The sequence below is a fragment of the Trachypithecus francoisi genome, unplaced genomic scaffold (genome assembly GCF_009764315.1).
Source record: "Trachypithecus francoisi isolate TF-2019V2 unplaced genomic scaffold, Tfra_2.0 Lachesis_group21, whole genome shotgun sequence".
NCBI classification, from domain to species: domain Eukaryota; kingdom Metazoa; phylum Chordata; class Mammalia; order Primates; family Cercopithecidae; genus Trachypithecus; species Trachypithecus francoisi.
Window position 1 is genome coordinate 5,770,573 of NW_022681467.1, and position 26,737 is coordinate 5,797,309.

The window sequence follows — 26,737 nt, forward strand, 5'->3', positions numbered from 1 at the left end:
AATGGCGTAAACCCGGGAGGCGGAGCTTGTAGTGAGCTGAGATCCGGCCACTGGGCGACAGAGCGAGACTCCGTCTCCAAAAAAAAAAAAAAAAAAGAGCCCAGCTTTGGGCCTTGGAATGGGAGTCAGAATGTGGGTATATTGTCTATACATATGGTAAAATTGCATAGAACCAAACACACACACAAATGCATGCATGTAAAACTGGTGAACACTGAATAATATAGGTGGATTATTATCAATGTCAATTTCCTGACTGTGATGTTGTCCTATAGATATGCAAGATGTTACTCTGAGATGAAGGGTATTTGAGGTCTCTCTGTATTATTGCTTACAACTGCATGTGAATCTGCAGTTGTCTCAACACTAAAAATTAGAAGAAGGCTGAGCCTGGTGGCTCCCACCTGTAATCCTGTCACTTTGGGAGGCCAGGGAGAGCAGATCACTTGAGCACAGGACCAGTTGAATCTGTGAGGTCAAGGCTGCTGTGATCAGTGCCACTGCACTCTAGCTTGAGCGACAGAGTGAGACCCTATCTAAAAAAAAAAAAAAAAAAAAAGGAAAGAGATGTAGGTGTGAAGTGTTAGATCATCCATGAAAATTTTATGGACTTCACAAGTTAAAAACCTAGGCCCAAGACTAGAATTGTGTAGGCAAAAACATCTTTAAGAACAGCAGAGTGAGGGAATGTCAGCAGGAAAGCAAAGTCAGGGAAGTGGAGAAAGGACCAAGAAAGAGTCTTTTCTATCAAGTCAAGGAAGAAGCAGGTAAGAAGTTGAGAAAGGTCAGTAGTGCTAGTTGCTTCAGAAAGCTTAGGGAAGGTGAGAATGAAACAGGGGCTGTTTTATTTCGCAACTAGGTGTTTGGTGGTAGGTTTTGCCAGAGCACTTTCACCAGAGTGGTGGGTCAAGCCAGATTACATGAGCAGGTGACCTGTGCAGTGACAATCATATCCCTGAGTCAGACTCCTTTTGTGAGGCCCTTGGTGGAAGGAGGAAGGATACAGCAGGCAGTGGCCAGGTGAGGGAGGACCAAGGTCCAGCTTTGGGCCTTGGAATGAGAGTCATGGGTATGCTTGCAGCACTACAGAGTCTGGAGCAAGGTTCAAGCTGACAGGAAGGGAAAGGCGAGATGAGGATGAAAAAGACAGAACGGGGGGTGACAGTCATGAGCAAGGGCTTAAAATCTAGCAGTCCTGATTTTAGCTCCATTTTGTAGATGAGCAAACTGAGGTTAAGGGATATTTGCAGGGGTGTGTACAAGTCAGAAGTAAAGGAGGTTGAATTTGAACCTAAGATTTAATGACCAAGTTCCTAAAATACATTATTGACTCTGAGATTTTTGATGTGGAGTGGACTTAACACTCTTGTTTTGAGTTGTGTTAGAGGTGATTGATACATGTTTCATTTTCACATTGTTCTCTTGATTTGTTCTCCATTTATTTATTTGTTTATTTCTGGAGCTCCACTGTCTGTTAGCTGCCGTGTCTGCTTTACTTTTCCCCCCACAATGATAAATTATTTTTATTAAGTAATTGAAACAACTCTTAATCTGTTTTGTTGTTCCCTACTGTAAGTTCATATGTCTTATAATAAAATTAATGTATTTTTTCCTAAAATCATCAATTTATACTCATCCCACATGAGTATATCCCTAAAACATGGCTATCCCTAAAATAGGTTCACTATTTATTATGAGTTGTCACTTAAAAATAGCAGAAGATAAATAGGTTATTGAAAAAGGAAAAACCTAAAAAATACACAATTAAATTCTGGCACCATTTTTCTTTCAATGTACAATTCTCTTTTACCTGAATATTTGTTCTCCAGAAAATGTCAGGAGCTAATGCAAACATTCCCAAGATAGTTCTAAAGTACTAAAAATAATTGCTTAAACTTCTCTGACAAAGGAGTTTTTACAATTCACTGACGTATTAACTAAGCAAATAGGCAAGATGCTTAAAAATATATTGGTATGCACATCCTTGCTAAGTGGATACATCATATAGAAAGTGAAAAGGAAAAATGAAGGTGATAGTGTAAGTATTCTAGGTTAAGCAAGAAAGAGCTCAAATTTGAGGGTATTTTTTTTTCACTCAATGTCGTACTTCGTCATCCATAGCAAAACTCTCTCTGGTCAGGTGGCCGGGCATGGTGGCTCACGTCTGTAATCCCAGCACTTTGGGAGGCCGAGGCAGATGGATCATGAGGTCAGGAGATCCAGACCATCCTGGCTAACATGGTGAAACCTTATTTCTACTAAAAATACAAAAAATTAGCTGGGCGTTGTGGCAGGTACCTGTAGTCCCAGCTACTTGGGAGGCTGAGGCAGGATAATTGCTTGAACCTGGGAGGCGGAGGTTGCAATGAGCCGAGATTGCACCACTGCACTCCAGCCTGGCAACAGAGCAAGACTCCATCTCGGGAAGAAAAAAAAAAAAATTCTTTATGTTGGTTTTCACCTTTTTCTGGTATCTTGTTGAGTAGCTTAATAATCAGCCTTCTAAATTCTTTATCTGGTATTTCAAAGATTTCTTCTTGGTTTGGATCCATTGCTGGGAAGCTAGCGTGATCTTTTGAACCTTGTTTTATCATATTACCTGTATTTTCTGGTTCCTTCTCATTTGTGTAGACTGTTTCTTCAAATTGTTCTTGAATTTATTCTTGATTTGACTGTATTTGTTTTTAAATTTCTTTTTCCCCTCCTCTTAAATATGTGACTTTAATGTTTATAGTTTATTATAGCCTAATTTGATTTTGCTGCTTTTAGGGGTGAATATTCTATATGAGTTTTTTGGTTATAGAGAGTCTTTGTATGCTAACTTTCTCAGATGCCGATTGTAGTAGTTATGTACTCGGGGTGTGGGCAATTTCATTGTCTCCTGTGGAATTGGAATGGCAAGTAGCTCTTGAAGCTTATCTCATTTCCCCATGGTATGCACTTTTTTATTTAATTTTTCCCCAGTATTTTATTGACTCTCTTGATGATCCAGGCTTCAGGCCAGTAGGGGAAGTATCTCTAGATAGAAACCAGTTGCAGCTAAAACAGGTGGTTGGATACAATACACAGTGGTGGACTGAAGCCCCAGCCTTGATTAATGGGGCTAGGGGATCTCTCAGTTAGATGCACTGAGTTTTATCAGGGTGAAGAGTGGGAACTAACTCAGCTCTCCTGTCAGGCCAGCAAGAAAGTTACCCACCTGCCAGCCTCACTCCTGTCCTAATGTTTCGGCTATTCACATCAGACAGGCACCTCTTTTCATCTGTAGGGATGAGGGATGTTGATGTTCCATATGGAAAGGAATTATGATTCTGCCTCTTTTGCAAGCCTAAACTTGGAGAGTGCGTATGTGAGGATGCAGTCACCATGAATTGTTCCAGGAGGGCTATCTATAGGTGCATTCATGCTGAGTTCCCATGGAAGAAGTTCCAGTTGTGTCTATGGTGGTTGACAAAGTGGAGAACAAGGACCCCTTCTCCACAAGCCTTCATGAGCATGCAGGGGTAGAGGTTCAGACTTTCTGTTGGGGTAGAGGTTCAGACTTTCCCTGTTGCACCCAGCACTGCAATTATGTCTCTGCTGCAGGAGACTTCCCACCAGCAGAAAGATGTAGGACTCAAGCCCTGCTGTCCAAATTCTTTTGTCCCTTGGGGTGTTCACTTGATGTGGTGCTCTTCCCCTTCCCCTAGAAATGGGAGCTCTTGATAGCCAGACTACAGTGATTGTTATTGCTTTTCTGGGTCTAGCCACCCAGTGGGGTTGCCACACTCCAGGCTGGTGCTGGGAAATGTCTGCAAATGATCATCTGGTGATGTGACCTTTCTTCAAGTCTCCCAGCAGTGGGTACTCCAGCTGTGATAGAGGTGGCAGGGGAGTGACGTAGACTCTGTGAGATTCCTTGGTTATAGATATGCTTAGTGTGCTGGCTTTCTTGAATGCTGGTTTTAATTGTGGTTAACTTTCACTTGGACAGGCTCAGGACCTCTGGTGGCTAGAGTATTATGGGCATTGGTGATAGTTAAGGTCATTTAGCCATTTTCTCCTTCCTGGGCACAGTGTTATTCCACCTGTAGATGCTGTAGTGGGCTGCATCAGCTTGTTCCAGCCACGATGTGGTGCTTGCAAGAGAGCACCAGCTGCAGTACTAGCTGTGGGATTTGAGCTAGCCCTAAATTGCCTAGGGGAAATAATCTGGTTTCTGAGGCAATGGGCAGAGCTGTAAAGCTCCTACAAGTTTATGTCCTTTGTGTTAAGCTACCTAAGCTACCAGGGTGGGTGCAGGGATATATACCAACAGGTGGGGATAGGGTTGACCAGGTCTGTGCTCTGACTCTCCTTGAGTGGGGCCAGCCATGGTTCCTTTGAGGGTCGGGGGTGGTTCTCAGGCAGTGGGGTAATGCTCCAGAGGTAGTATAACTGCCTGTGCTCCACAGAAGAGTTCACAATGGGAGTGGAGTGGAGCAGGCAGCAGTAAGCCTTGCCCAGCTCCCATGCAGTTGGCAAGGCCGATCTCACTCCCTCAGTGTTCTTACTAGCAGCACCAGGTTTGGATCCAGGCAGTCGGCACACAGAACCCAGATCTGCCCCAGTCCATAAGCTTTCCCACCTGGCTTTCTGGCCGTGCCCCTCCTATCTGCCCATGATGCAGATCTGTCTGCAATGCACTTCCCTGCCCCCCCCCAACCCCAACCCCTGCCCGTTCTGGGCAAAGGAGTTCATCCCTGCTCGAGATTATATCACAAAATTCAGTTAGGAGCATCTTTCACCCTGCAACCCCTTTCTGAGCTAGTTGACTGGCTTCCCCAAGGACCCCTGTGAGATATATTCAGGTATGGCTTCCCTCGGTTCCTGCTGGAGACTGGGAATGCCTGCAAGGCCTTTCCTGCTGCTACTTCTACTTTTATGTTTCTCATCACTCCCTTAAGCAGTTCCAGCTCTGGGTAGGGTTAAGGCCTTCTCCCATGACCTGGATTTTCAGATTCCCATGTGGGAATGTGTATTCTGAAGGTAGTTTCTCCCACTCACACTCTGAGGATTTATAGTTTTTCACCTGTCTCTTGGAGTAGACTTCAGCCTTCTGCTTCTTTCAGAGGGTCTGTGGATTCTTGCAGTTTTCCTGTTGAATTCCTATATTGCTCCTGGGAAAAAAGTTCACAATGCAAATCTCTACACACTCTTCTGTCCTTCCCAGTGAGAGAGGCACGCCAACACTGCCTCCAATCTGCCGTCTTCTGGATTTGCTTCTACAGCCCTATGCACTTCTGTCGGCAGGTTTCATATTGGGCTGTGCAATTTGACCTATAAGCCAGTAGATGGTGTTTATGGGTAAAAGCTGGCTGTGGGCAATGTGGCCAGATATATACTTGATCCTTGTTTACCAGGAGAAGCTCTCTATTGCCTCAGGCAATGGGGTGATCCATGGAGTCCACAGTGGTCTGAGCTCCCTGCTTAGCCCTGGGTGGGCAGGGGGCAAGATGGATTGAGCCAGACTGGACAGGCTTATTTACAGCTCCCCTGGTGTTGGGTACAAGTAGCAGTGCTGAGGGAGAATCCAGTGGGTGGCCATCAGGTGCCCAGTGATGTGCCTAGGCATGGAGCTGGGAAATCTCCTTGGCTTCCAGTTCTCTGCACAGGCAGAGGGACACCTGAACTCCTGATCAGGAGAGTGGGTTTGGGTGCTCCAGGTATCTGTAAGTCTGCCTGGGCTTGGAGTGCAAAGGGCTCTGCTATACTACAATCTCTGCACAAGAAAGGTGGGTTGGCTCAGGCTGGTAACCCAGATGAGCAGGCACTGCAACTACCTGGAGATATGCCTGGGCATGGGTGGAGAGGACCCCACTTCACCAGGTTCTCTGCATAGGAAGGGCAAGCTGGCTCAGTCTGCTGATTCAGGTGAGTGGGTGCTCTGAATGCTTGGAGATCTGCCTGGGCATGGAGTGGAGTGGTCTCCACTGTACCATACAGAAAGGGTGGGGCAGCTCAGGCCGCCAATCTGGGCAAGGAAGTGTGCTGAATACCTGGAGATCTGTCTTGGTGTGGAGTGGAGAGGGTTCGCCTGCACCAGGATCTCAGCAGAGGAGGGATGGAGAGAGTCAGGCTGCTGAACCAGGCAAGCAGGAGCTCTCAGTGCCTAGAGACCTTCCTGAGCATGAAGCAGAGAGGGTCCCCCTGCTCCAGGATCTCTACATAAAAGGTGAAGCAGCTCACACTACCAGTCCAGGTGAGCAGGTGCTTTGAATGCCTGGAGATCTGCTTGGGTGCGGAGTGCAAAGGGCCCTGTTGCACCACAATCTATGTCCAGGAAGGGAAGCATGGCTCAGGCTGCTGGTCCAGGCAAGCAGATGCTCTGAATGCCTGGAGATCTGCCTAGGCACGGAGTGGAGAGGGCCCTACTGTACCATGATGTGTGCACAGGAAGGTTGGGGGAGCTCAGGCTGCCAGTCTAGGAAAGCGTTTGCCCTTACTGCCTGGAGTCCTGTCTGGGAGTGAAATAGAGAGGGCCCTGCTGCACCATGATCTCAGGGGAGCAGTCTGGTGCACTCAGCAATGACACATGCAGACTGATTCTATGTTGCCAAGCTGGCCCTGGCTGCAAGTCTCATTGCTCAGGAGAAACTTTAGCTGTAGCAGCTCTCTCCTCCCACCCCAAGCCTGCAGTTGAGAGGAGCACAATTCCAGTGCCTACTGCTGGGGCACTTTCCGCAGTTCTGGCTGTGGAAGTCCCTACCCCACTCCAGAGCAAGTGCTCCAGTCTCTCAGTTCTGGATCTAGGAAATGCCTGCAGCTTTTTCTGGTGTCTTTTCCTCTCAGCACCTCCAAGCCTGTCCCCAAGATAGCTCTGGGGCTTGGGAGAAACACCATTCTCTGCCTTGGCCTGGATTGCTTGGTTCCCCAGTGGAAAGGTAAATTACAGAGGGAGACTCTGGTACTGGGTCTGGGGTACCAGGTACTGGGGCTTCACTCACATCAGCTGGATGCCATCACAGGGGCTGTTTGCCTGCGTTGTCCTCCCTGAGATCTGGAACATCCTTCATGATTCCAGTGAATTCCCATTTTCCTTCTTGAATTAAAGCTCAGAGAGTTGATCTTTTTGTACTATGTTGCTATTTCTAAGTAGCTGAGGCACACTAAAAACTGGTAATATACCATATTGGAACTGACCCCTGCCCCCCCTCTCCAAAAAAGGAGTTGAGTTTTAATCTTCATTCACCACTGACTCTTTATGTTTCTTTACTGCTGTTTACAGAGAAGAAGAGAAGAAGTTTGGAGTTGATCCCCTTGACTGCTCGAATGGTGATGGCCCACCTGGTGAACCACCTGGGGCACTACCCCCTCAGTGGGGGCCCTGCCGTACTGCACAGCCTTGTCAGCGAGAACCACGACAATGCCCATGTGGAAGGCTCTGAGCTGTCCTCTGAGGTGTTTAGAAGCCCAAACCTGCAGCTGTTTGTATTTAACGATAGCACCCTCATCTCCTACCTTCAGACACCCACAGAAGGACTGGCAGGAGGATCACCAGTGGGCTGTCTCTCTGATGTGAGAGTAATTGTGAGGGATATCTCAGGGAAGTACTCTTGGGATGGTAAGGTTTTATATGGACCTTTGGAAGGCTGCTTAGCACCCAATGGAAGAAATCCTTCATTTCTGATTTCGAGCTGGCATCATGACACATTTGGACCTCAGAAAGACTCTTCTCAAGTTGAGGAGGGGGATGATGTTCTTGACAGATTACTTGAAAACATTGGCCATACAAGTCCTGAATGCCTTTTACCATCACAGCTAAATCTAAATGAACCTTCCCTACCCCCATGTGGCATGAACTATGACCAAGAGAAGGAAATTATCGAGGTCATTTTGCGCCAAAATGCTCAGGAGGATGAGTATATCCAGAGTCATAACTTCGATTCTTCAATGAAAGTCACCAGCCAAGGGCAGCCCTCCCCAGTGGAGCCCCGAGGACCCTTTTATTTCTGCAGGTTATTGCTTGATGACTTGGGAATGAATTCTTGGGACAGAAGGTAACAATCCACGCTAGACCTCCAGTTATTTTATTATTTTCATGTACTTGTATTTTTTATCAGTTTGCGGTTGGGGAAGAAGAAAAGATTTGAGAAGAGAGAAGAGTGGAGATTTTTCTTTATTTTAACATTTGCAGCTTATTTTCTGCTACTAAATTAAAGCTAGAAATGAAATTATGCTGTACTGGTGTGCAGACTGAATTCCAAACGTGTTGGATATTTAAAAGGATATCAAACATTGTGTGTGGCGGGGGGGGGGTAGGGCAGTGGTGGTTGTTGTTGTTTGTTTGTTTTTTGTTTTTTTAGACAGAGTCTTGCTCTTTTGCCCGGGCTGGAGCGCTGTGGTGTGGTCTTGGCTCACTGCAACCTCCGCCTCCCAGGTTCAAGCAATTCTTCTGCCTCAGTCTCCTGAGTAGCTGGGATTACAGGCACCTGCCACCATGCCCAGCTAATTTTTTGTATTTTTAGTAGAGATAGGGTTTCACTATGTTGGCCAGGCTGGTCTCGAACTCCTGACCTCATGAGTTACCCGCCTTGGCCTCCCAAACTGTTGGGATTATAAGCGTGAGCCACTGCACCTGGCTGAGAGTGTGTGTTTTAATTATTGTTTTGTCCATTATTGTTTCTGCCTTCATGCAGGAAGCAAATGAACTACAAAGGTGAATAAGCCACAGTCTAACCTTAGGTCTGATGTGGGAGATAGACCTAATACAACTCTGATAAAGAATAGAATGACCCAGGAGTTCATGAGTAATGATTAAATCCAATGGGAAGTACAGAGCAGTGGAGAAGACTTTGTGGAAAGGGGCGCATTTGAGCTGGACCCTGATAGTGGAGTGGAGTTTTTAAGAACAGAGGTGGGGAAAAGGGATTCACAGCAGAGCTGACACTGGAAACAGACACAGTCACACAGTCACATGCATATAAGTCACAACACTCACCAAAGAGCCATCTGTGTCACTGGGTAGTAATGGGATGCCGGTGGAATTTTTATACCTTTGCATGTCTTAAGGAGAATGGAGTTCATTCTGTAGGTTTCTATCACAAATCTTTTGTGAGTGAGGTGGTAGAGGATGGGTGATAGGTATTTTTATTAAATTACTGATTGAAAAGCGGCAAAATGGTTCTGTAATCACATGGTTTTTCTTCCATCCTTTTTTCTTTATAGGAAGAATTTTCATCTGTTGAAGAAAAATTCAAAATTACTGAGAGAGCTAAAAAATTTGGACTCCCGCCAGTGGTATGTGAAAGTATATCAAATCACTTTTTTCCTGTTTGTCTCTGGGTATTCTTGGATAACAGATGCAACTGCAGGAATGAATACACTTACTGAGACATCCAAGGGTAGTTCTGTAACCTAGCATCTGGTGACATTTGCGCATGCCATACCTTTGGTGTTTTTTACTGTAAGGAATAAACTTTCATGTTTGGTACACTAAAAAGAGGTCACCACTCCCACCTAATGTGTACTTTTGATTGTCTTTCTTTGTGGCTGCCAGTAGAAATTTATTCTCATTTGATCTCTGCAACCACCTCCTTATGATGAAGAAAAAGTTTACCTAGGTTAAACAGCCCATGGTTGCTCATACCATATTATCTAAAGCCAAGTGAATCTGACTTCAGAATCCATGCTGTGTAGCAAGGCGCTAACATTCTGTACTTGTGGCTTCATAGTGTTGGAAAGGTTAAAACTAGTGTGTTGTAATTAATAACTCTCTGTTAATAAGCCTCATTCTCCAAAACTGGCCAGACTCTCAGATCCACCCCTGTTCTATACTATCTCAGAAGCGTTTCTATAGATGAGCTCACAACCATGAAAAGTGTTTGATTTGGGGAATGTGTGTTTCCAAAATCATCTAAGTCAAGAATAAGTATAGTACTTGGTACATAACAGATGTTTCAAAGTTTTGAAGAGAATAAGCTGCCTCCTTAATCTTTAGTTTTTAAAAAAACCTCTTAAAAAAAAAAAAAAACCAAATTCATTCCCCTTTTATTCCACTTAGGAATATTCTAATATTCTCTCAGCTCTCAAATTAAAAATTCAGGTTGTTTTCCTCAAGTTTATTTTTCAACTCTTCACACTATATTTTATTCATTACATTTTTCTTACTACTCGTTAACTCATAAATTTTTAAATCCATTTTGAGCTGTATGTTTTTAAAGAGTGGTGCAGTTGCTATCTGAGAAGTAAGAAGAAAGAAAGGAAATAACAGAGTCCTGCTTTATCTTGACCAAAGTCATATCCTAGAATTTCAGAAAATTACTAGAGCTCTTTATTCCATTCATTAAATCCTTCATTCATCCACTCTCATGCTTCTCTTCTAAGTCGTGAGTTTCTCCTGCTTGCACTTACAGTGATGAGTTATAGCCTGCTGAATGAGTATTTTCACCATCGTGTATGTTTCAGTGGCTTTGTGATGGTGTTATTGTTTATTTTAAAGTTTTGATCAAAACTCAAAGTGACACATGCTTAAATTTTATTGTCAAGCAAACTCTTGGTTCATGTCAGTATTATTTGCATATCACCTTCACAACTGTGTTTCTTCTTTGGTGTTTTGAATTCTTGAATTGGATGTAAACCCAACTAGCAAAGTCCAGTTGGAATTTTCTTTTAAACACTTGGAAGATTATATTTCAGAAAGGTCCTTTGGTAATGTCACTAAGGACTGAGTAGATAAAATAATATTAAACTTACAGCTGTGTATTGTTTCCATCCTTCAGAAGCATGTGTTATTAAGATGGATTTGTTTGTGTTGACCATTTTATGGGAATCAGAAGGGCATAAGTTTTCTTTTCTTTTTTTCTTTTCTCTTCTTCACCCTTCTACTTTCCCACCTGTCTCCCAGGTCACTCAGGACCTCTTATTGCATCTCATATCTACACACATGTTGAGGCATGAACTGTTTCGTGTATGTTTCCAAGTCTTGGGAATGTGACAGGATGGCTGTTCCAAACCTGATTCCCTCTGCAGAAGGGGATATGAGGGCCTTTTTCCCTAGGTGGCCTTACTCTTCTCTGGAGAGTGATACATATTTCAGTATCAAGAAATATACAGACATTTTTATAAAAACACAGAATTAAAATATTCATTTGTAATTTTACCTGGATAAAGGAGCCATTCTCTGTCCAGAAGCCTGCAGCTCCATTGCCATTTTAAATGTCTTTATTTCCTGACTTATCAGGTGAAACAGTAAAAGATTTGAATTTGAATGATTTTTTAAAGTCATTAGAAATGAAAAACCTGAAGCTGCCATTTCTCACCTTGCCCTTCACTGTATTCCATTTCCTGATTGTTCTTGTGATTCCTTTTCTCTAGAGGAACATAGATCAACTTCTCTATGGAAATTCTGTAAGGGATTTATTCTGAAGAACTCAGGGATTCACCATCCTCTCCCTCCTTCCTTCGGTATTAAATAAGCAGTCATTTGGGTTCCACACTCAGCTTTTTAAGCATATGCTGAATTATTCCAGGCTTCTTAGTATTAAGTGAATACTTGGTTTCATGTAATTGCGGTCAATTTGTTGAGTGTTAATGCACTTTAGTTGCATGAGGTACAATTGAATTAGCTCCCTGGGGTACTGTTGCAGCGAAATACGGCTTTGAATAGCTGAGTGGCAGTCCCCTCCCTGCGCCTTGATCAACCTTCACTTAAAACCCCAACTCCTGGATTTAGTGTCTTCCTGACATCAAATGGGTATCAACTTATTTTAAGGTGAAGGGTGTTTTGAAGATTCTTTTTGAAGAAACTAGAAATAAGTCTGGTACTCCTCAGCTTTGAGAAATCTAGACTGCCGTGTATTTTGGTCAGGTAGCAGGTAAGAAAATACCTTGTCTGTCAACTTTCATTTTGAACATTTCTGTTTAATTCTGTTATCAGTTTATCTCACTGCTCTTAATGCATAATTCCTTCTTAACATGTTCTTTGGAAAAGTTGAGGCTATCTTGCAGCTGTGGTCTAGATTGTCAATGCTATGATGAATGTACATACAAATCACAGTGGGCTTCCCTTTTAGATATAAATGCCTTCTTGCCACTGCATGGGGAGGTGAATGTTAAAATCATGCTTTCCTTTGGCTTTTTCATGTGACAGTACAAGGAAACTGAGCTATTCTGGTCTATTCCTAATAAGAAAGAACAGTGCATTCTAATGAGGAAGGGGAGATTGTTAATTTCATGTATGTGTGTTTCTGAATTACCTGCTCCTTCATACATTGGTGTGCTTCTTATGGATGTGAAGTGCTGTTGATGTTGCTAATTACCATTTCAAAAGCATGGTTCTAATAAGGCCAGACACAGCTTCTGCATCCTAGCAGGCTCTCTGTGTACTAACATTTTGGAGAACGTGAAATTTGATGAATGTTTACAACTAAAGGTCATCTTTCCTCACACTCACATTGGTCAGCCCCATCATTCAGGCTTAGCTCTCTTGTGCTCCCACATTGAGTTAATGAGGGCTCAAGGACTTAGGAACAGCTGCAATGGAAAAAGCTTAGATTTTTAAGGAGAATAAACTGAAACATTGTAGATAAACCTGAGGTTGTTTTTATGTATGTAAAGTCTATAAAACAAAGAAAAATTAAATGCTGAGGATTTTTTACATATGTAGAGAGACCTGCAGATAGAAATTGAATAACAGGCCGGGCGCGGTGGCTCAAGCCTGTAATCCCAGCACTTTGGGAGGCCGAGACGGGCGGATCACGAGGTCAGGAGATCGAGACCATCCTGGCTAACACGGTGAAACCCCGTCTCTACTAAAAAATATAAAAAATTAGCCGGGCGAGGTGGCGGGCGCCTGTAGTCCCAGCTACTCGGGAGGCTGAGGCAGGAGAATGGCGTGAACCCGGGAGGCGGAGCTTGCAGTGAGCTGAGATCCGGCCACAGCACTCTAGCCTGGGCAACAGAGCGAGACTCCGTCTCAAAAAAAAAAAAAAAAAAGAAATTGAATAACTATACTTCTCCACCTTTGTTGAAAGAGGCAGTCTTTTAGGTCATAGGTTATGGTTTCTGTTATTATCCAAGTGCCCAAATTTTTGTAGCTCTTGAAATAGTCTAGTCAGATTCTACGCCATTGGTGTCCCCTGCCTGTTGCTCAGGGCAGTGAATGGTGTGGCACTTTCAGGGCTTCCTGCTGCATGAGGACAAGCTTTCTAAATTTATTTTAAGGACATATTAAAGATATTCGGGCTGGGCATGTTGCTCAAGCCTATAAAGCCAGCACTTTGGGAGGCCAAGGTGGGTGGATCACCTGAGATCAGGAGTTCAAGACCAGCCTGGCCAACATGGTGAAACCCTGTCTCTACTAAAAATAATAATAAAAAATTAGCCAGGTGTGGTGGTGTGTGATGGCACGCACCTGTAGTCCCAACTACTGGGACGGCTGAGGCACAAGAATCACGTGAACACAGGAGGCGGAGGTTGCAGTGAGCTGAGATCACACCACTGCACTCCAGCCTGGGTGATGAAGTGAGACTGTCTCAAAAAACAGATATTGTGAAAAGATTAAAAACATTAAAGATTATCTTTAAGATGTATTAAAGATTACGTGAAAGTGTCTTTTAAAATGGAAGCAACCTAAATGAGGATTTGCGCTATGACATATTAATATAATGGAATGTTGTTACAATCATGTCTGTTGTAGAAGCACATGATATAAAAGTCTTCACACTAAAAAATGGTTGAAATGGTGAATTTTGTGATATGTATATTTTACCACAATAAAAAAAAGTGTTCACAGATATTTTAAGTGAAAAAATCTCTTGTAAAGCAGAATGTAGTAGCTTCTCATATGTGCATGCAAAAGTGTATCCTAAAATGGTGTAACGGCTATGTTCTTTGCTTATTATCTGTTGAAATTGCTAGTGATTTTTATTCTTCTCTTTTCTTTCTGTATTTTCTAATTCTTCTTCCAAATATGTTTATTACATATAACCTATGGGGGAAGTGAATAAGCTATCTTAGTAAAAGGAGAGAACTCTCTTCCTCCAGTTATTTGTGTAACTTTTTAATTGAGAGTCAATTAGTTCTGATTATGAAGTAGAGAAATAATGCACACAGAAGGAAATCTTAGAGAATTTGTTAAAATATGGAGCTCAGTTCCACTAATATGATATCTAATCAAATTACAATGTTGAAATATTAAACAATTTGACAGAACAAATATTTCTGTATTTAAGAACTTTACAGTTATTCCTATGAGATTTATCAGAATGTAGTGCAAAAAAAGGAGAAAGGTGGAACCGCTCTGGAAGTGGACATCGAAACTTTAAAAAAACCATAACTCTTGGATGATTGGGCTAGGGAATGAATGATTCGTAATTAAAGCTCCATTTGAATAAGAACAGTGTTTGCATCTCTAAACTATCACCAAGTGCTTGGTACAGCCCCAGGCATTTTGTCGCTTTACTCCAGGGTATAATTTGTAGAAATGTATTATTAATGCATTCAAATGTATCACCTATATATCTGCTCAGTAACAGAGATTTAACTGAACACCTACTGTATACAAAGCAGTATGCTAGATGTACAAAAGAGAAAAGGGCAGGGCTTCTTTTTGCAAAGTGCACATCACTTTTGCTTGATTTAATACCAGAGTATCCCAGATCTATCTTGGAACAAGCAGATGGAGGGTTTTGGCTAAAAGGGGTTCCCCTGACTAGCTGTCCACCTTGTCAGGCACCCTCAGAATAGTCAGAGTCCAGGAGTTAGTAAACCCCTTCATGAAGAAAATACCTAAGTTGTTCTGCTTGGAAGGATATTCTTTTTCTCATAAAATCGTGGCATATTTTATAGTTCCAATCACAGAGCCACCTAGTAGCCTAAAGTATGAGTTAAATACGGACAGTCACATAGATCTATTCACAATTTATATCTATTTGAAATACTTTAAAAGATTATTTTTTACCAAAAACAGAGAACTTACCAAATGATGTGCCCCAACCTGCTGGTCAGTGTATCTTGTATCTGAGGGTATGGTCTCAGGAAGCAGATGGCCTTGCCGCAGTTCCCATCCCCTGCTTGCTGGGTGTGCTTTTTGTTTCGCTTTCTGTGCCTCCATTCAACCACCTCTGCTAGGGAGGTGATAATAATACTCATCTCTTTAGCACATTTTTGAAGAATAAATGAAATCATGTGTCAGACCATCTCAGAACACTGACTGACCCCTAGCAGGTTCTCAGTAAATGTAAGCTCAGTGGTAGAAGTCATGCTCGTGGTATTAATAGTAGTGAAGTAAAATTTTACGTATAAGAATTCTAACTCCTTTAAATTTAAAAATTTATAGCCGTGAGACACACAAAATCGCAGTGTTTTACATTGCTGAAGGTCAAGAAGACAAGTGTTCAATCCTCTCTAACGAAGGAGGAAGCCAAGCATATGAAGACTTTGTTGCTGGACTTGGATGGGAGGTAATGCATTTCATTCAGTAGGTGTTTATTGACCAGCACTATTTAAAGATGTGTCCAAACTAGACATTGTATAAGTTTTTACATGTGCTTTTGCATTGAAATATAGCATAGGTAGAGTTCTGGAATTGAAGAATTTATTGGATTTGACATCTATTAGTTGCTTGTCAGTATTTAATACGTGAACTTTTGTTTTCCTTTAACTTTCCTCTTAATATTTTTTATTTGCTTTTTATCAGAACTGAATAGTCAGATGGGCTCCCCCAGCCATAGACAGTTTGTAGTAAGAGAAGACAAATGTGGGCAGAGAAGCAATGGCTTTGGCCACAGTATGGAGATTGAAGAAGAAGTCAATGACTTGATGGGTGAAAAGATGAAGAAAGAGTTGGATGAAGTCAAAAGTTGCAATGAAAATATAATATAATAGCCATGATGGTTTAGCTATCAACCTATTTCCCTAAGGTAGATCTCAGGATGATTGATGTTGGAAAAGTTTATTTTTTTCTTTATTAAATGGTACTCTGACATACAGACATATCACACACACACACACACACACACACACACACACCTTTCCTCCCAAAACATAAACCTAAACAAAAAAATTCCTAGAATCTGAAAGACTTAGTAGTAGTTACAATGGAAATCAACATATCTAAAATAATTTACTTATTTTTTTCTTTTTTCTTTTCTTTTTTTAGACAGAGTCTTGCTCTGTCACCAGGCTGGAGTGCAGTCGCATGATCTTGGCTCACTGCAATCTCCACCTCCCGGGTTCAAGCTCTTCTCCTGCCTCAGCCTGCCAAGTAGCTGAAACTACAGGCACACACCACCACACCCAGCTAATTTTTTTGTATTTTTAGTAGAGACGGGGTTTCACCGTGTTGGTCACGATGATCTTGATCTCTTAACCTGGTGGTTCACCTGCCTTGGCCTCCCAAAGTGCTGGGATTACAGGCGTGAGCCACCGCATCCGGCCAATTTCCTTATTTTTTATTAGTTTCTTGAGTACCTGTGCTGTGAAAAACTTTCTGGGTGCCTTTGAGAGCTCAAAGCTAGCAAGGGGACTGAGGTAGGGATGGGGACAGGGTAAGAGTATATGAGAGTCAAAATGGCATCCTTACTAAGGCAAGTAGGTTTGAGTCTTTAACAGTTACTGCACTTCCAGTAAATCATTGTTCTCACAAGTAAGGCTACTTCTAATTTGTCATAGAATATAGTTATTATTTAATATATTTTTAAGTCATACATTATCAATTAGAGTTTTAAGAGTATATGTTTACTGTGTTTGGCACGGAGGAGATTCTTCTATTTCTTTTTTCATGTGTTAGAATAGGTGTTTTACTGAAAGAATACTAGTCTATGACAAGTTAAACATTTTGGATAAAGACAATAAGAAGTGAACACTCATGCCGTAACTTTAAAATGAATTATGACTCATAAACTTTCAGCAGTGGTGTAAAGTGGTTGTTCAACCCTTTTGAAAGGCAGTTTAGCAAAGTTTGCTGAATATTTTTAATATTGGTACCCTTTGACCCAGCGTCTTAGAAGAACACTCCTTTGAGTGCGCTTTCTGATTCGAAAAAGCAGAAACCCCCAAATTCCATCAATACGGAACCTATGTATACACACACATATATACATACACACACATACATTTATACATACAGGTGGGAAAAAAGTTAGAGATTATATACCAAAAGTTTGATAGTGGTTTTATTCAGTTGATATGATTATAGAGCACTTTCATTTTTAATGTTTTTTATTTCTTTAACATTTTAATCTGGTCTAACTTTGTATTACATTTGTTTGTAATCAGAAAGAAAGATATAAAAATGAAAATAATTTATGTTTTTGTGAATTCACAGTCCTGCTTAGTGAAAGAACAGCTCATTTTTGATCCTCACTCTTTCTTCTTTGTGACCTTTGTCAGGTGGATCTCTCCACCCACTGTGGGTTCATGGGTGGCCTTCAGCGCAATGGCAGCACCGGGCAGACGGCCCCTTACTATGCTACCTCGACTGTGGAAGTCATTTTCCACGTTTCCACTCGAATGCCATCAGACTCAGACGATTCCCTCACCAAAAAGGTAAGGGGTCTCCTCAGGCACCATTCTTAGCTGCCCTGGTTTGTTGGTGAGGTTCTCCTAAGACAGACAAATACAAAGGTCGAACGCACACTGAGATGGTTTCCTCTGAACTCTGTGACCCTGAGATTAAGGTTTAGGAAAAGAAAGGGTCTTAAATGTTACTTTTGGGTCTTCCCTCCCGTGAATATTACCTGATGGAAAATGACGTTTTTGATCTCACAGATTGTCAAAGGTTACAAAGTATGATAACCCTGTCTTGGTGGGGCTCTGGGAAAGCAGGCCCCTCCGAGGCTCGCTACAGAGCGATTTGGCAGCATCTGTCAACTTAAGTGCAGGTGTGCAGCTGCCCAGCGGCCCCACTGTTGCCCCTTACCTTTTATTCTTCAATTTGCTCTGTGGCCAGTTTTCCTTAGAAGTCAAAGGAAACCTTATCCACCCCTGAGGAACCTCCCTCAGGGAACTTGGCCTTTACCTTCCAACCTGCAGGATGTTTGCCTCAGGCGACCCTGTGTTAAAAGTGAGGAGCGCCTTAAAAGAAAAGGCATTTGACTCTAGGAAGGAAGCCTCTAATCGGATCTGCTTCTGTAAGCTTCCAGATGAGGAGAACGTCTCAGAGCAACTGTGATTTGCACTCACCTGGCCTGCTAGCAGGTGGGGAACCTAGAATTCCCACCTTTCTCTCTCCCTACCACATAAATGCAAGGGACTGAGGGCAGCACCTCAGGTGCTGACTAAGGCTGGCCACTGGGGAGTCTACTGTGGTGGTTATAGCCAGACCCCGGTGACAGGCGCAACAGAGATCAGATGTATATTCAGTTATTTCATCAGCCTGTGCCTCAGTTTTTCATCTATTAAGTGAGATAAAAAACACAGCCTATGTTACAGGGTTGTTGAGTGAAGTAAATGAGATAATTCCTATGAAATTATGAAATTGCTTAGCACGGTCTCTGACCATCATCCCTCATTATTGCCCATTGGTCTAATTGATTCTTTTTTTTCCTGCCCCATTAGCCAGGTGCTTTATATTGGCAGATTGGCCTCACTGTACCTGCTTTATTTCTTTATTGCACGGTTTTGCTTTTTCACCACTGCAACCACGGATGTCTGGACTGTGTACAGGCATACCTTGTTTCATTGTGCAGCACTTTATTGCGCTTCACAGGTATTACATTTTTTACAAATTGGATATTTGTGGCAACCCTTAAACAAGTCTGTCGGCACCATTTTTCCAACAGCAGGTGCTCATTTGTGTCTCTGTCTCATTTTGTAATGTTCACAGTATTTCTAACTTTATTATTATTATTATTATTATCATTATCATCTCATATGGTGGTCTGTAATCAGTGATCTTTGATGTTGCTATCGTAATTATTTTGGGACACCACAAACTGCTCATATAAGATGGCAAACTTAATTGATACATGTTGGGTGTTTTCTGACTGCTTCACCCACTGGCCGTTTAATAACCCTGTGTGGCCTCAAAGTATTCAAGTGAAAGGAAAAATTGGATGTCTCTCACTAGAAATCAAAAGCTAGGAACGATTAGAAGACATGTTGAAAGCTGAGATAGGCCAAAAGCTAGACATCTTTAAGCATTTACCCAAGTTTTGAACATAAAGGAAAAGTTTTTGAAGGAAATTAAAAGTGCTACTCCAGTGAACACATGAATCATAAGAAAATGAAATAGCTTGTTACTGATATGGAGAAAGTTTTAGTGGCCTGAACAGAAGGTAAAACCAGCCATAACATTCCCGTAAGCCAGAACCTAATCCAGAGCAAGACCCTACACTGTTCAATTTTATGAAGGCTGAGAGAGATGAGGAAGCTGCAGAAGAAAAGTTTGAAGCTTGTCAAGGTTGGTTCATGAAGTTTGAGGAAAGAAGCTCTCTCCATAAAATGAAAGTGCAAGGTGCAGGAGCAAGTGCTCATGGAGAAGCTGCAGCTTATCCAGAAAATCTAGCTAAGATCTCTGATGGAGGTGGCTGCACTAAACAACAGATTTTCAGTGTAGTAAAAACAGCCTTCTATTGGAAGAAGGTGCTATCTAGCACTTTCATAACTAGAGAGGAAAAGTTAATGCTTGGTTTCAAAGCTTCAAAGGAACAGACTGAGTCTCTTGTTAGGGCTAATGCAGCTGGTGACTTTAAGTTGAAGCCAGTGCTCATTTATCATTCCCCAAATTCTAGGACCCTTAAACATTATGCTGAATCTACTCTACCTGTGCTCTGTAAATGGAACAACAAAACGTCTGTTTAGAGCATGGTTTACTGAAGATTTGAAGCCCACTGTTGAGACCTACTACTCAGAATAAGAGATTTATTTCAGAGTATTACTGCTCATTGACAATGTACCTCATCACCCAAGAGCTCTGAAGGAGACGTAGTGTTGTTTTTCATGCCTGCTAACACAATATCCATATTCTGCAACCCACAGATCAAAGAGTAATTTCAACTTTCAAGTCTTACTATTTAAGAACTTTCATAAGGCTAAGGCTGCCATATGTAGTGATTTCTCTGATGGATCTGGCAAAGAACATTGAAAACCTTCTGGAAAGGATTCACCGTTCTAGATGCCATTAGGAACATTCATGATTCATGGGAACAGATCAAGATATCAACATTCACAGGAGTTTGGATAAAGTAGAGTCCCACCCTCGTGGATGACTTTAAAAGATTCAAGACTTCAGTGAAGGAAGTCACTGCATATGTAGCAGAAATAGCAAGAGAATTAGAAGTGGAGACTGAAGATGTAGCTGAATTACTGCAATGTCATGATAAAATTTGACTGGATGACAAGTTGCTTCTTACGGATAAGCAAAGAAAGTGGGTTTCTTGAGAAGGAATCTGTTCTCAGTGACGATGCTATGAACATTGTTGAAATGACATCAAAGGATTTAGAATATTCCATAAATTTAATTGGTAAAGCAGTGACAGGGTTTGAGAGTATTACTCTGATTTCAAAAGAAGTTCTGCTGTGGGCAAAATGCTGTCAGACACCATCACATGCTACAGAGAAATCTTTCATGAAAGGAAGCCTCAATCAATGTAGCAATTTCATTATCCTATTTTAAGAAATTGCCACAGCCACCCCAGCCTTTAGCAACCACCACCCTGATCAATCAGGAGCCAGCAACATCAAGGGAAAACCCTGTATCAGCAAAAAAAGACTACAACTCACTGAAGGCTCAGATAATCATTAGCAGCTTTTAGCAATAGAATTTTTTTATTAATATATGTATGTTAAGAAATAATACTATTGCATATTTAATAGACTATAGTAAACATAAGTTTTAGGCATACTGCTTTCCCAGTGCACACAAAAATTTGTGTGATTTGCTTTATTGCAATATTTGCAATATCTAAAAAACCTATTGCAGATACGTCTGGAACCAAGCGTATAATGTCTCTGAGGTGTGCCTGTATATGATGGGCAACAGTGCATGTGAAACCTCAGAACTCGAGTCATGGCCCAATTACAGATGACTTTCATAGCGATCAAGTGTCTCAGATGTACAAAGCACAGTTTGCATTCAAAAACTCAGCAGCCTTTCCCTCTCCTGCCCCAGCATGCTATAATGACCTCCTGGGGGTGGCAGTACTACAGTCAGAAGCGCTGACCACGTGCTGGTTCCCACAGGTCTTGGAGGAGCTGCCTCAGTGTTGGGTTTTGATGGCTGCCCCCGGCTGTAGAACTCTCAGCAATGAGAACTCTGCCCTCCAAGAGTTCACCAGGATCTCAGACTCTAGTGTATCTTACCAGGATCCTAAGCTGGGCTCACACATCTTTTTTATTTGCAGTACATTGTAAATTATTTCTGCTTTGCAAATGTGTCACCATATTCTATACTTTTCTTATGACTAAGAATTATTTTGTTAAAAGATACAATTTTTAAAATATAAAATATTTTTTAAAATTATTTCTTAAGTAGGACTGTTTTTTCTTTTTTGAGAAAAGACATGTTTTCTTGTTAAAATGCCAGGCTGTAAATAATGTTCTAAGACTTGGCCTGGTTGAAAGATTCCCTACTGTAATAATCAAAATTCAGCTGATACCTTTTGCAGCTCTAAGATTTAGCATCATTAGTGATAAACTCTCTTTATCAGATGTCTCACAGCTAGACTAAAAATCAGTCACAGTAACAGCAGCCCACAGTTCCTTGTCTTATTCTAACTAAATTGTCCCTAACAGCTTAAAAATGAGCTACAAAATTCTAAAGTGATTCATGCTCTCTTCTGCCCCCATCACGGGGGGACTTTTTCAATTCTGCAATCCGGTTGCAACCCCATACTGAACTCTTGATCCTTCACTGCAGAAATTTGTTAGCTCTAGCTAGATTAGATTTTTCACAGCTAATCTAACTGCTGTAGGGGTTTGCAGAGTGGGGACAGAGCTGTGCTATTGGATTTGTCCAATTCATTTGACTCCAGGACTATAATTGCACTTATGTCTTACAAGGCTTTTATAGCCTCAGGCTGGCCAGCCACATAAAAAACAAATTGGCAGTGATACAGTAGGAGTGAAAAGGGATGAAAGGCCCACATTATCAGTCTCCAGGCAGCGCTGTTCTGGCAGGAAGTTTCTTGGTTAATTTACAAATAAAACTTAGATTTTAGGATGGGCACACTGTCAGCTGAACAATGGGGATGTCAGGCCTGACTGTTACTTAGTAAAAGTAGCAGCCGGGCCCACTGAGGAGCAGGAATTCTTCAATCAAACAGACGACTCCTTCTGGAGCCAGCTGGCGATGTAATGCAATTAGTCGAGAAAGGAGGTCAGCCTATTAGGTGTGTACCATGACCAGTGCCACCAGTGGCGTGCAGCCTGGCAGCAGCAACAGACAGAATGGCTTAGGCAAAAGGACTTTAAAACTCTGTTAGGATGAAAAGTTGTGGGGCCGGGATTGATTTCTTAAGACTTAAAATCTGAGCATTTGTTCTGAGCCTGATGAGTATCCAGGCATTCTGGAGCCTGTTGTGCAGTTGAAGGAGTAGCTAACATAAACACCGGCTCCATTCCAGGAGACTCATCATTCTTCTCCAGTTACATAGGAACCAGATCAACTTGACTTGTATGCACTCACTGAACTCACTGGTGGGTTTCTAATTTGAGGGCCTCTAATCACAGTTCTTTAGTATTCACAAAATTAGGTCTCCATGACGGACTCTTCTTTAAATTGGGCAACACTTTGAGGTGTCCAGAGTATTCTGTATGTTCTGACGTGGTTGACAGTTTGCCCAGATGAATTTTATTCATTTTACCTACCTGTTTTCTTATAGGCAAAAGAAGCCATATTTTTGCCCTTTGCTCCAGATTTATCAGCCAGTTGTTCCCATGGCCTTAGCTTTTAGTTTTGTGATTTAGCTGGTTAAACTGTGACGTATCCAGAAGTCTGAGTCACATGTCACTGAAAGCAGCTTTGAGATGATGAATATATCATATCATTACCACACAAAAATAGCTTTTCCTTAATGACAGAATTGCCACACTGGGAGGATGGGTCTATTAGTGTGAAACTACCCTCCCTTGCTGTAGTTCTGAGAATACAGATGCAAGTAAAATTAAGAGATACTTAGGTTATGTAGTTGAGTAACCCAATTTAAAATGGGAAAGTAACTACAAAATTTCAATAATCACGGTATTACCTCACAGTTAATGTTTTGCAACTAATACTTGTGGACTTGTGGATCAAAAGGAGCTGTCACAGATACTAGAGCACCCACATCAGGTGGTGGCAGCACGTTTGAGGGGTGTTTAGTAGGTGTTTCCATTCAGACATTTGTGCAAGCATTATACGAAGGGACCCAGAGCCACTCTGAAGCTGGCTGTCTTTGCAGGGTGAGGGCTGTAAGTGTGGATTCTGGGATAGCCCCAGTTCTCACGACTGCCTTCTGCAGGTCTCAATTCCCCTTACAGTGCCAGTTAGATACTATTCGTATTTCCCTGAGAACATACCTATATTAGGTTCTTGGTGATGCTGGCTACCATGTTTTTACTTCAAAAGGACTGAATTTAGGAGTGTATTGTAATGTCTTTGCATGTTTTATTAAAAAGAAAAAAGAAAAAGAAAAGCTGTAGCAAATATAGGAATGGAGAAATAGAAAGAGCTGTTCAGCACCACTAGGAGGCCCAGTGTTGTATTTTGTTTAAAACTATGTAAGGGGTTGGCTACACCTTTTGCCTCCTATTCTTTTACCTTTATATGGGAAGGGGGAAGGAAAAAAATGACGTACTGGGTAATTTTCCCATTAGAAAGTCGTAGATGCCATTAAATTGTTCTGGATCATCATGACTTGTGCTCAGCACCCGCAGTTGCATTTGTCTCAGAGCCCACATTCAAACACAGTTGAATCGTGCACCCCTCAGTATAGGTACAATGGTATAGGCACAGGTCACTTTTTAAATAATTGGCCGTACAGTCGTTCCCAGAAGTATGAGAGAGTGAAGAATAAACAGGCATTGCAGCAAATGAGCTTCCTTTTGTAGCCTTATCAAGAGAAAAGAGGCTATGTTGGGGTCACCTGAGATTTTCTTTTTGTGGTCCAATAGTCTAAAGAAAATTGTATTTATGCTAACACGTTTTAAATACATAGTATTCCAGAACATCTTTTTAAAAAATACTTTAAGACAAAACTAAAAATGTTAGATTTGACACATCTCTATTTTATTAAACTGCTTCTGAATTTAGTCATTTTTAGTGTTCATCTGTTAGATAAGGTAGCAAGAAATACTTGTTTGTGGTGCTGGAGAGCATCCTTCTGCAGTTCCATGTGAGAGAACGAGAATCTCAAATTCCCAGAAGATGTCAGAGGACCTTACCGGCCTTGGTGGTTTCAGAACTTCAATTTTGGCCAACATTTTAATCTTTATAATCTAGTTTATTTTAGTCACACTTTGATTCTTTGTCACTTAAATGATTTCGTGTGAGCTTTCTCCAGCTTGAGATGGTACAGTCATTGTGCAGGAGATTGATCAAGGGTGTTCTTACACCTGACAAAGCCTGGGCCTAAAAGAACTCTCAAGGGGGTCTTGTTTTGGAGATCTTTCTAGTAAGGCCTCCTCAAAGAGGCCAGGAGTCTGTGATTTGCTTTTGTTCTTTACAGACTCTTTGTATATAAGATGATAAAACAAGTGGGCTACACTGCTAAGCAATGACAGTAAATTAGCTTTGGGTGCAGGCTTAGGTAGCTTTGAAACAGTGAAAATGACCCTGAATTGGAAGCCCAGTGCATGTCCTGGGCCCGCTCTGTCACTGCTCCTCATGCACCCTTGGGTAGGTGGTGCCTTCACCTTCCTGAGCGCCCATTTCTTTTTTGTACAATAAGATGAAGATGATGTCATCTACCTCAGAGAGTTAGTGGGAAGATTAAATGAGACAATATATGTGAACATGCCTTCTATACAGTAAGCACTCTTTAAATGCTAGGTAGGGGTATTCTTATCAGACTTAAGCAATAGTTATTCATTTCCTAAGCAAAGGTAATTTTATACATCCTTTTCTTAAAGGTTTGTCACAAATCTAGTTTCTTATACATTTGATAACAATTGTGTTGTAATGGCTTATGTTCTCTTATGTTCATATTCTTATGTTCATAGTAACCATTGAATTGAGAGTCTCATAAAGCACAACTGCAATGTGGAATAAAAGACGCATGCTGTTAATTGTTTAGAAACATATTCAGCAATACAAAGCATAGGACTCTGATGCAGGAGTAAAATTCCATTAGAAAATAAATTCTTACGAAGACCTCAGTCCCATCCAGCTGTAATGTGCCTGCGAAGCTTGCATGCCTTATCTTAGTACCAACGCACGAAGAAGACAGACTGTGTTTTTATGCACTTGTGCTTTTTAAAATCCTCACAGAAGAACATCAGTGGTGTAGTCTTTTTTGATAGTGAACTTTTTTTGGCCTTTGAGTTTTATAATTCAATTTGTAAGCCATGACCCCTCATAAACTGCTGTTATCACCCTGATTAATAAAGAGCCAATTTGCTGTTGCAGCTTCGTCACTTGGGGAATGACGAGGTCCATATCGTCTGGTCTGAACACTCCAGAGACTACCGCAGGGGTATTATCCCAACCGCCTTTGGAGATGTTTCAATCATTATTTACCCAATGAAGAATCACATGTTCTTCATCGCGATAACGAAGAAACCTGAGGTACGTCGTTTTTATTGCATTGTTATACTGACTCATAAAGCATTTGTCGTGTGATTCACTGTCATTGAAAATCAATGATACAAATATGTTAAAGGGGACTCTCATCCAGTTGTTGAATGTCTTACATGTGTCTGAATTATGCATGCTTTATAGGAATTAAATATGAATTGGGATTTTCAAAGAATTTTTCATCATGAGCACAAAATTTTGTTATTGTATTACTATACATTTTTGGAAATTATAATGTCAAATGTATTATTTTGTAAATGTTTTAAGTTTTCTAAATTTTGTACTTTTGAAAAATTGTAACTTGAAATTTTGGGTATGTTGATTAATAATAAGAGTTGAAGGAACCCCATATCACATCTAGCATTTTGTGGAGAACCGTGGGTATGGAATCCAAGCTTGCCTGGTGTACAGGCACTTGCCAAACCTCTGACTGTGCTAATGGGGTCAATCCTGCAGGATTGCAGGCATGTCCACGAAGAGGCTGGGCCTCTGGAGCACGGCCCATGTGATGAGTTTCAACAATTGGAGCACCTTGCTGCAGAATCAGTTCAGCCATGTCAATTGGTATTGATCATGGGAAGAGCTGGAACAATCCAATGATCTGTGTGCTGTGTACTAAATTGGCTGCAGTTTCGATCCTTGTCATACCTTTAGTGGTATCTTAGCCATGCTTTATGTAGCAACTTGTTTTTGTTTTAGAATTACTAATAGAAGGGTGTTTTTAAAGTTCTTAAACATTAGCATATTAAGCCATCTCTCAAGAGGAATGACTGTGTTTTTCAGCTTGATAGTAAGTATAATCTTCATTTTCATTTCAAGTTGTTCTCCTGAAGGAGCTGAAAGTTACCCTTCTGAAAACTCTCTTTTAAAGCTTTGAAATAATAGACAACAGATTTATTGTTCATATTAGGATTTATGACCTAATCTAAAGAGTTAATGTTGTGAGGATTAAATGAGCTAATAAATAGAAAATGCTTCAAACAGTGCATGGTCCAGAGTAAAAGCTACTTAAGTGTTAGCTCTTCTTCTTCTTTCTTCTTTCTTCTTTCTTCTTTCTTCTTT

The 26,737-nt window shown here is 41.4% G+C and overlaps 1 protein-coding gene across 8 annotated transcripts in view; it reads left to right on the forward strand.

Annotated features, from left to right (window-relative positions):
* The window catches only part of RALGAPA2 (Ral GTPase activating protein catalytic subunit alpha 2), a 325,653-nt gene that overhangs the window by 192,013 nt on the left and 106,903 nt on the right, over positions 1 to 26,737 (forward strand). For 7 of the 8 annotated variants that reach the window (XR_004431099.1, XM_033185462.1, XM_033185460.1 and 4 more), the window contains 5 exons: positions 7,247 to 8,018; positions 9,187 to 9,258; positions 15,299 to 15,422; positions 17,353 to 17,508; positions 25,508 to 25,666. Coding sequence is in view for 7 of the 8 variants with exons in the window: in XM_033185462.1 (XP_033041353.1) it covers positions 7,247 to 8,018; positions 9,187 to 9,258; positions 15,299 to 15,422; positions 17,353 to 17,508; positions 25,508 to 25,666 (1,283 nt within the window). In the remaining variant the exon portion in view is untranslated. Of the gene's footprint in view, positions 1 to 7,246; positions 8,019 to 9,186; positions 9,259 to 15,298; positions 15,423 to 15,658; positions 15,878 to 17,352; positions 17,509 to 25,507; positions 25,667 to 26,737 lie in introns of those variants that run through there. The other variant, XM_033185465.1, reaches the window with a different exon arrangement.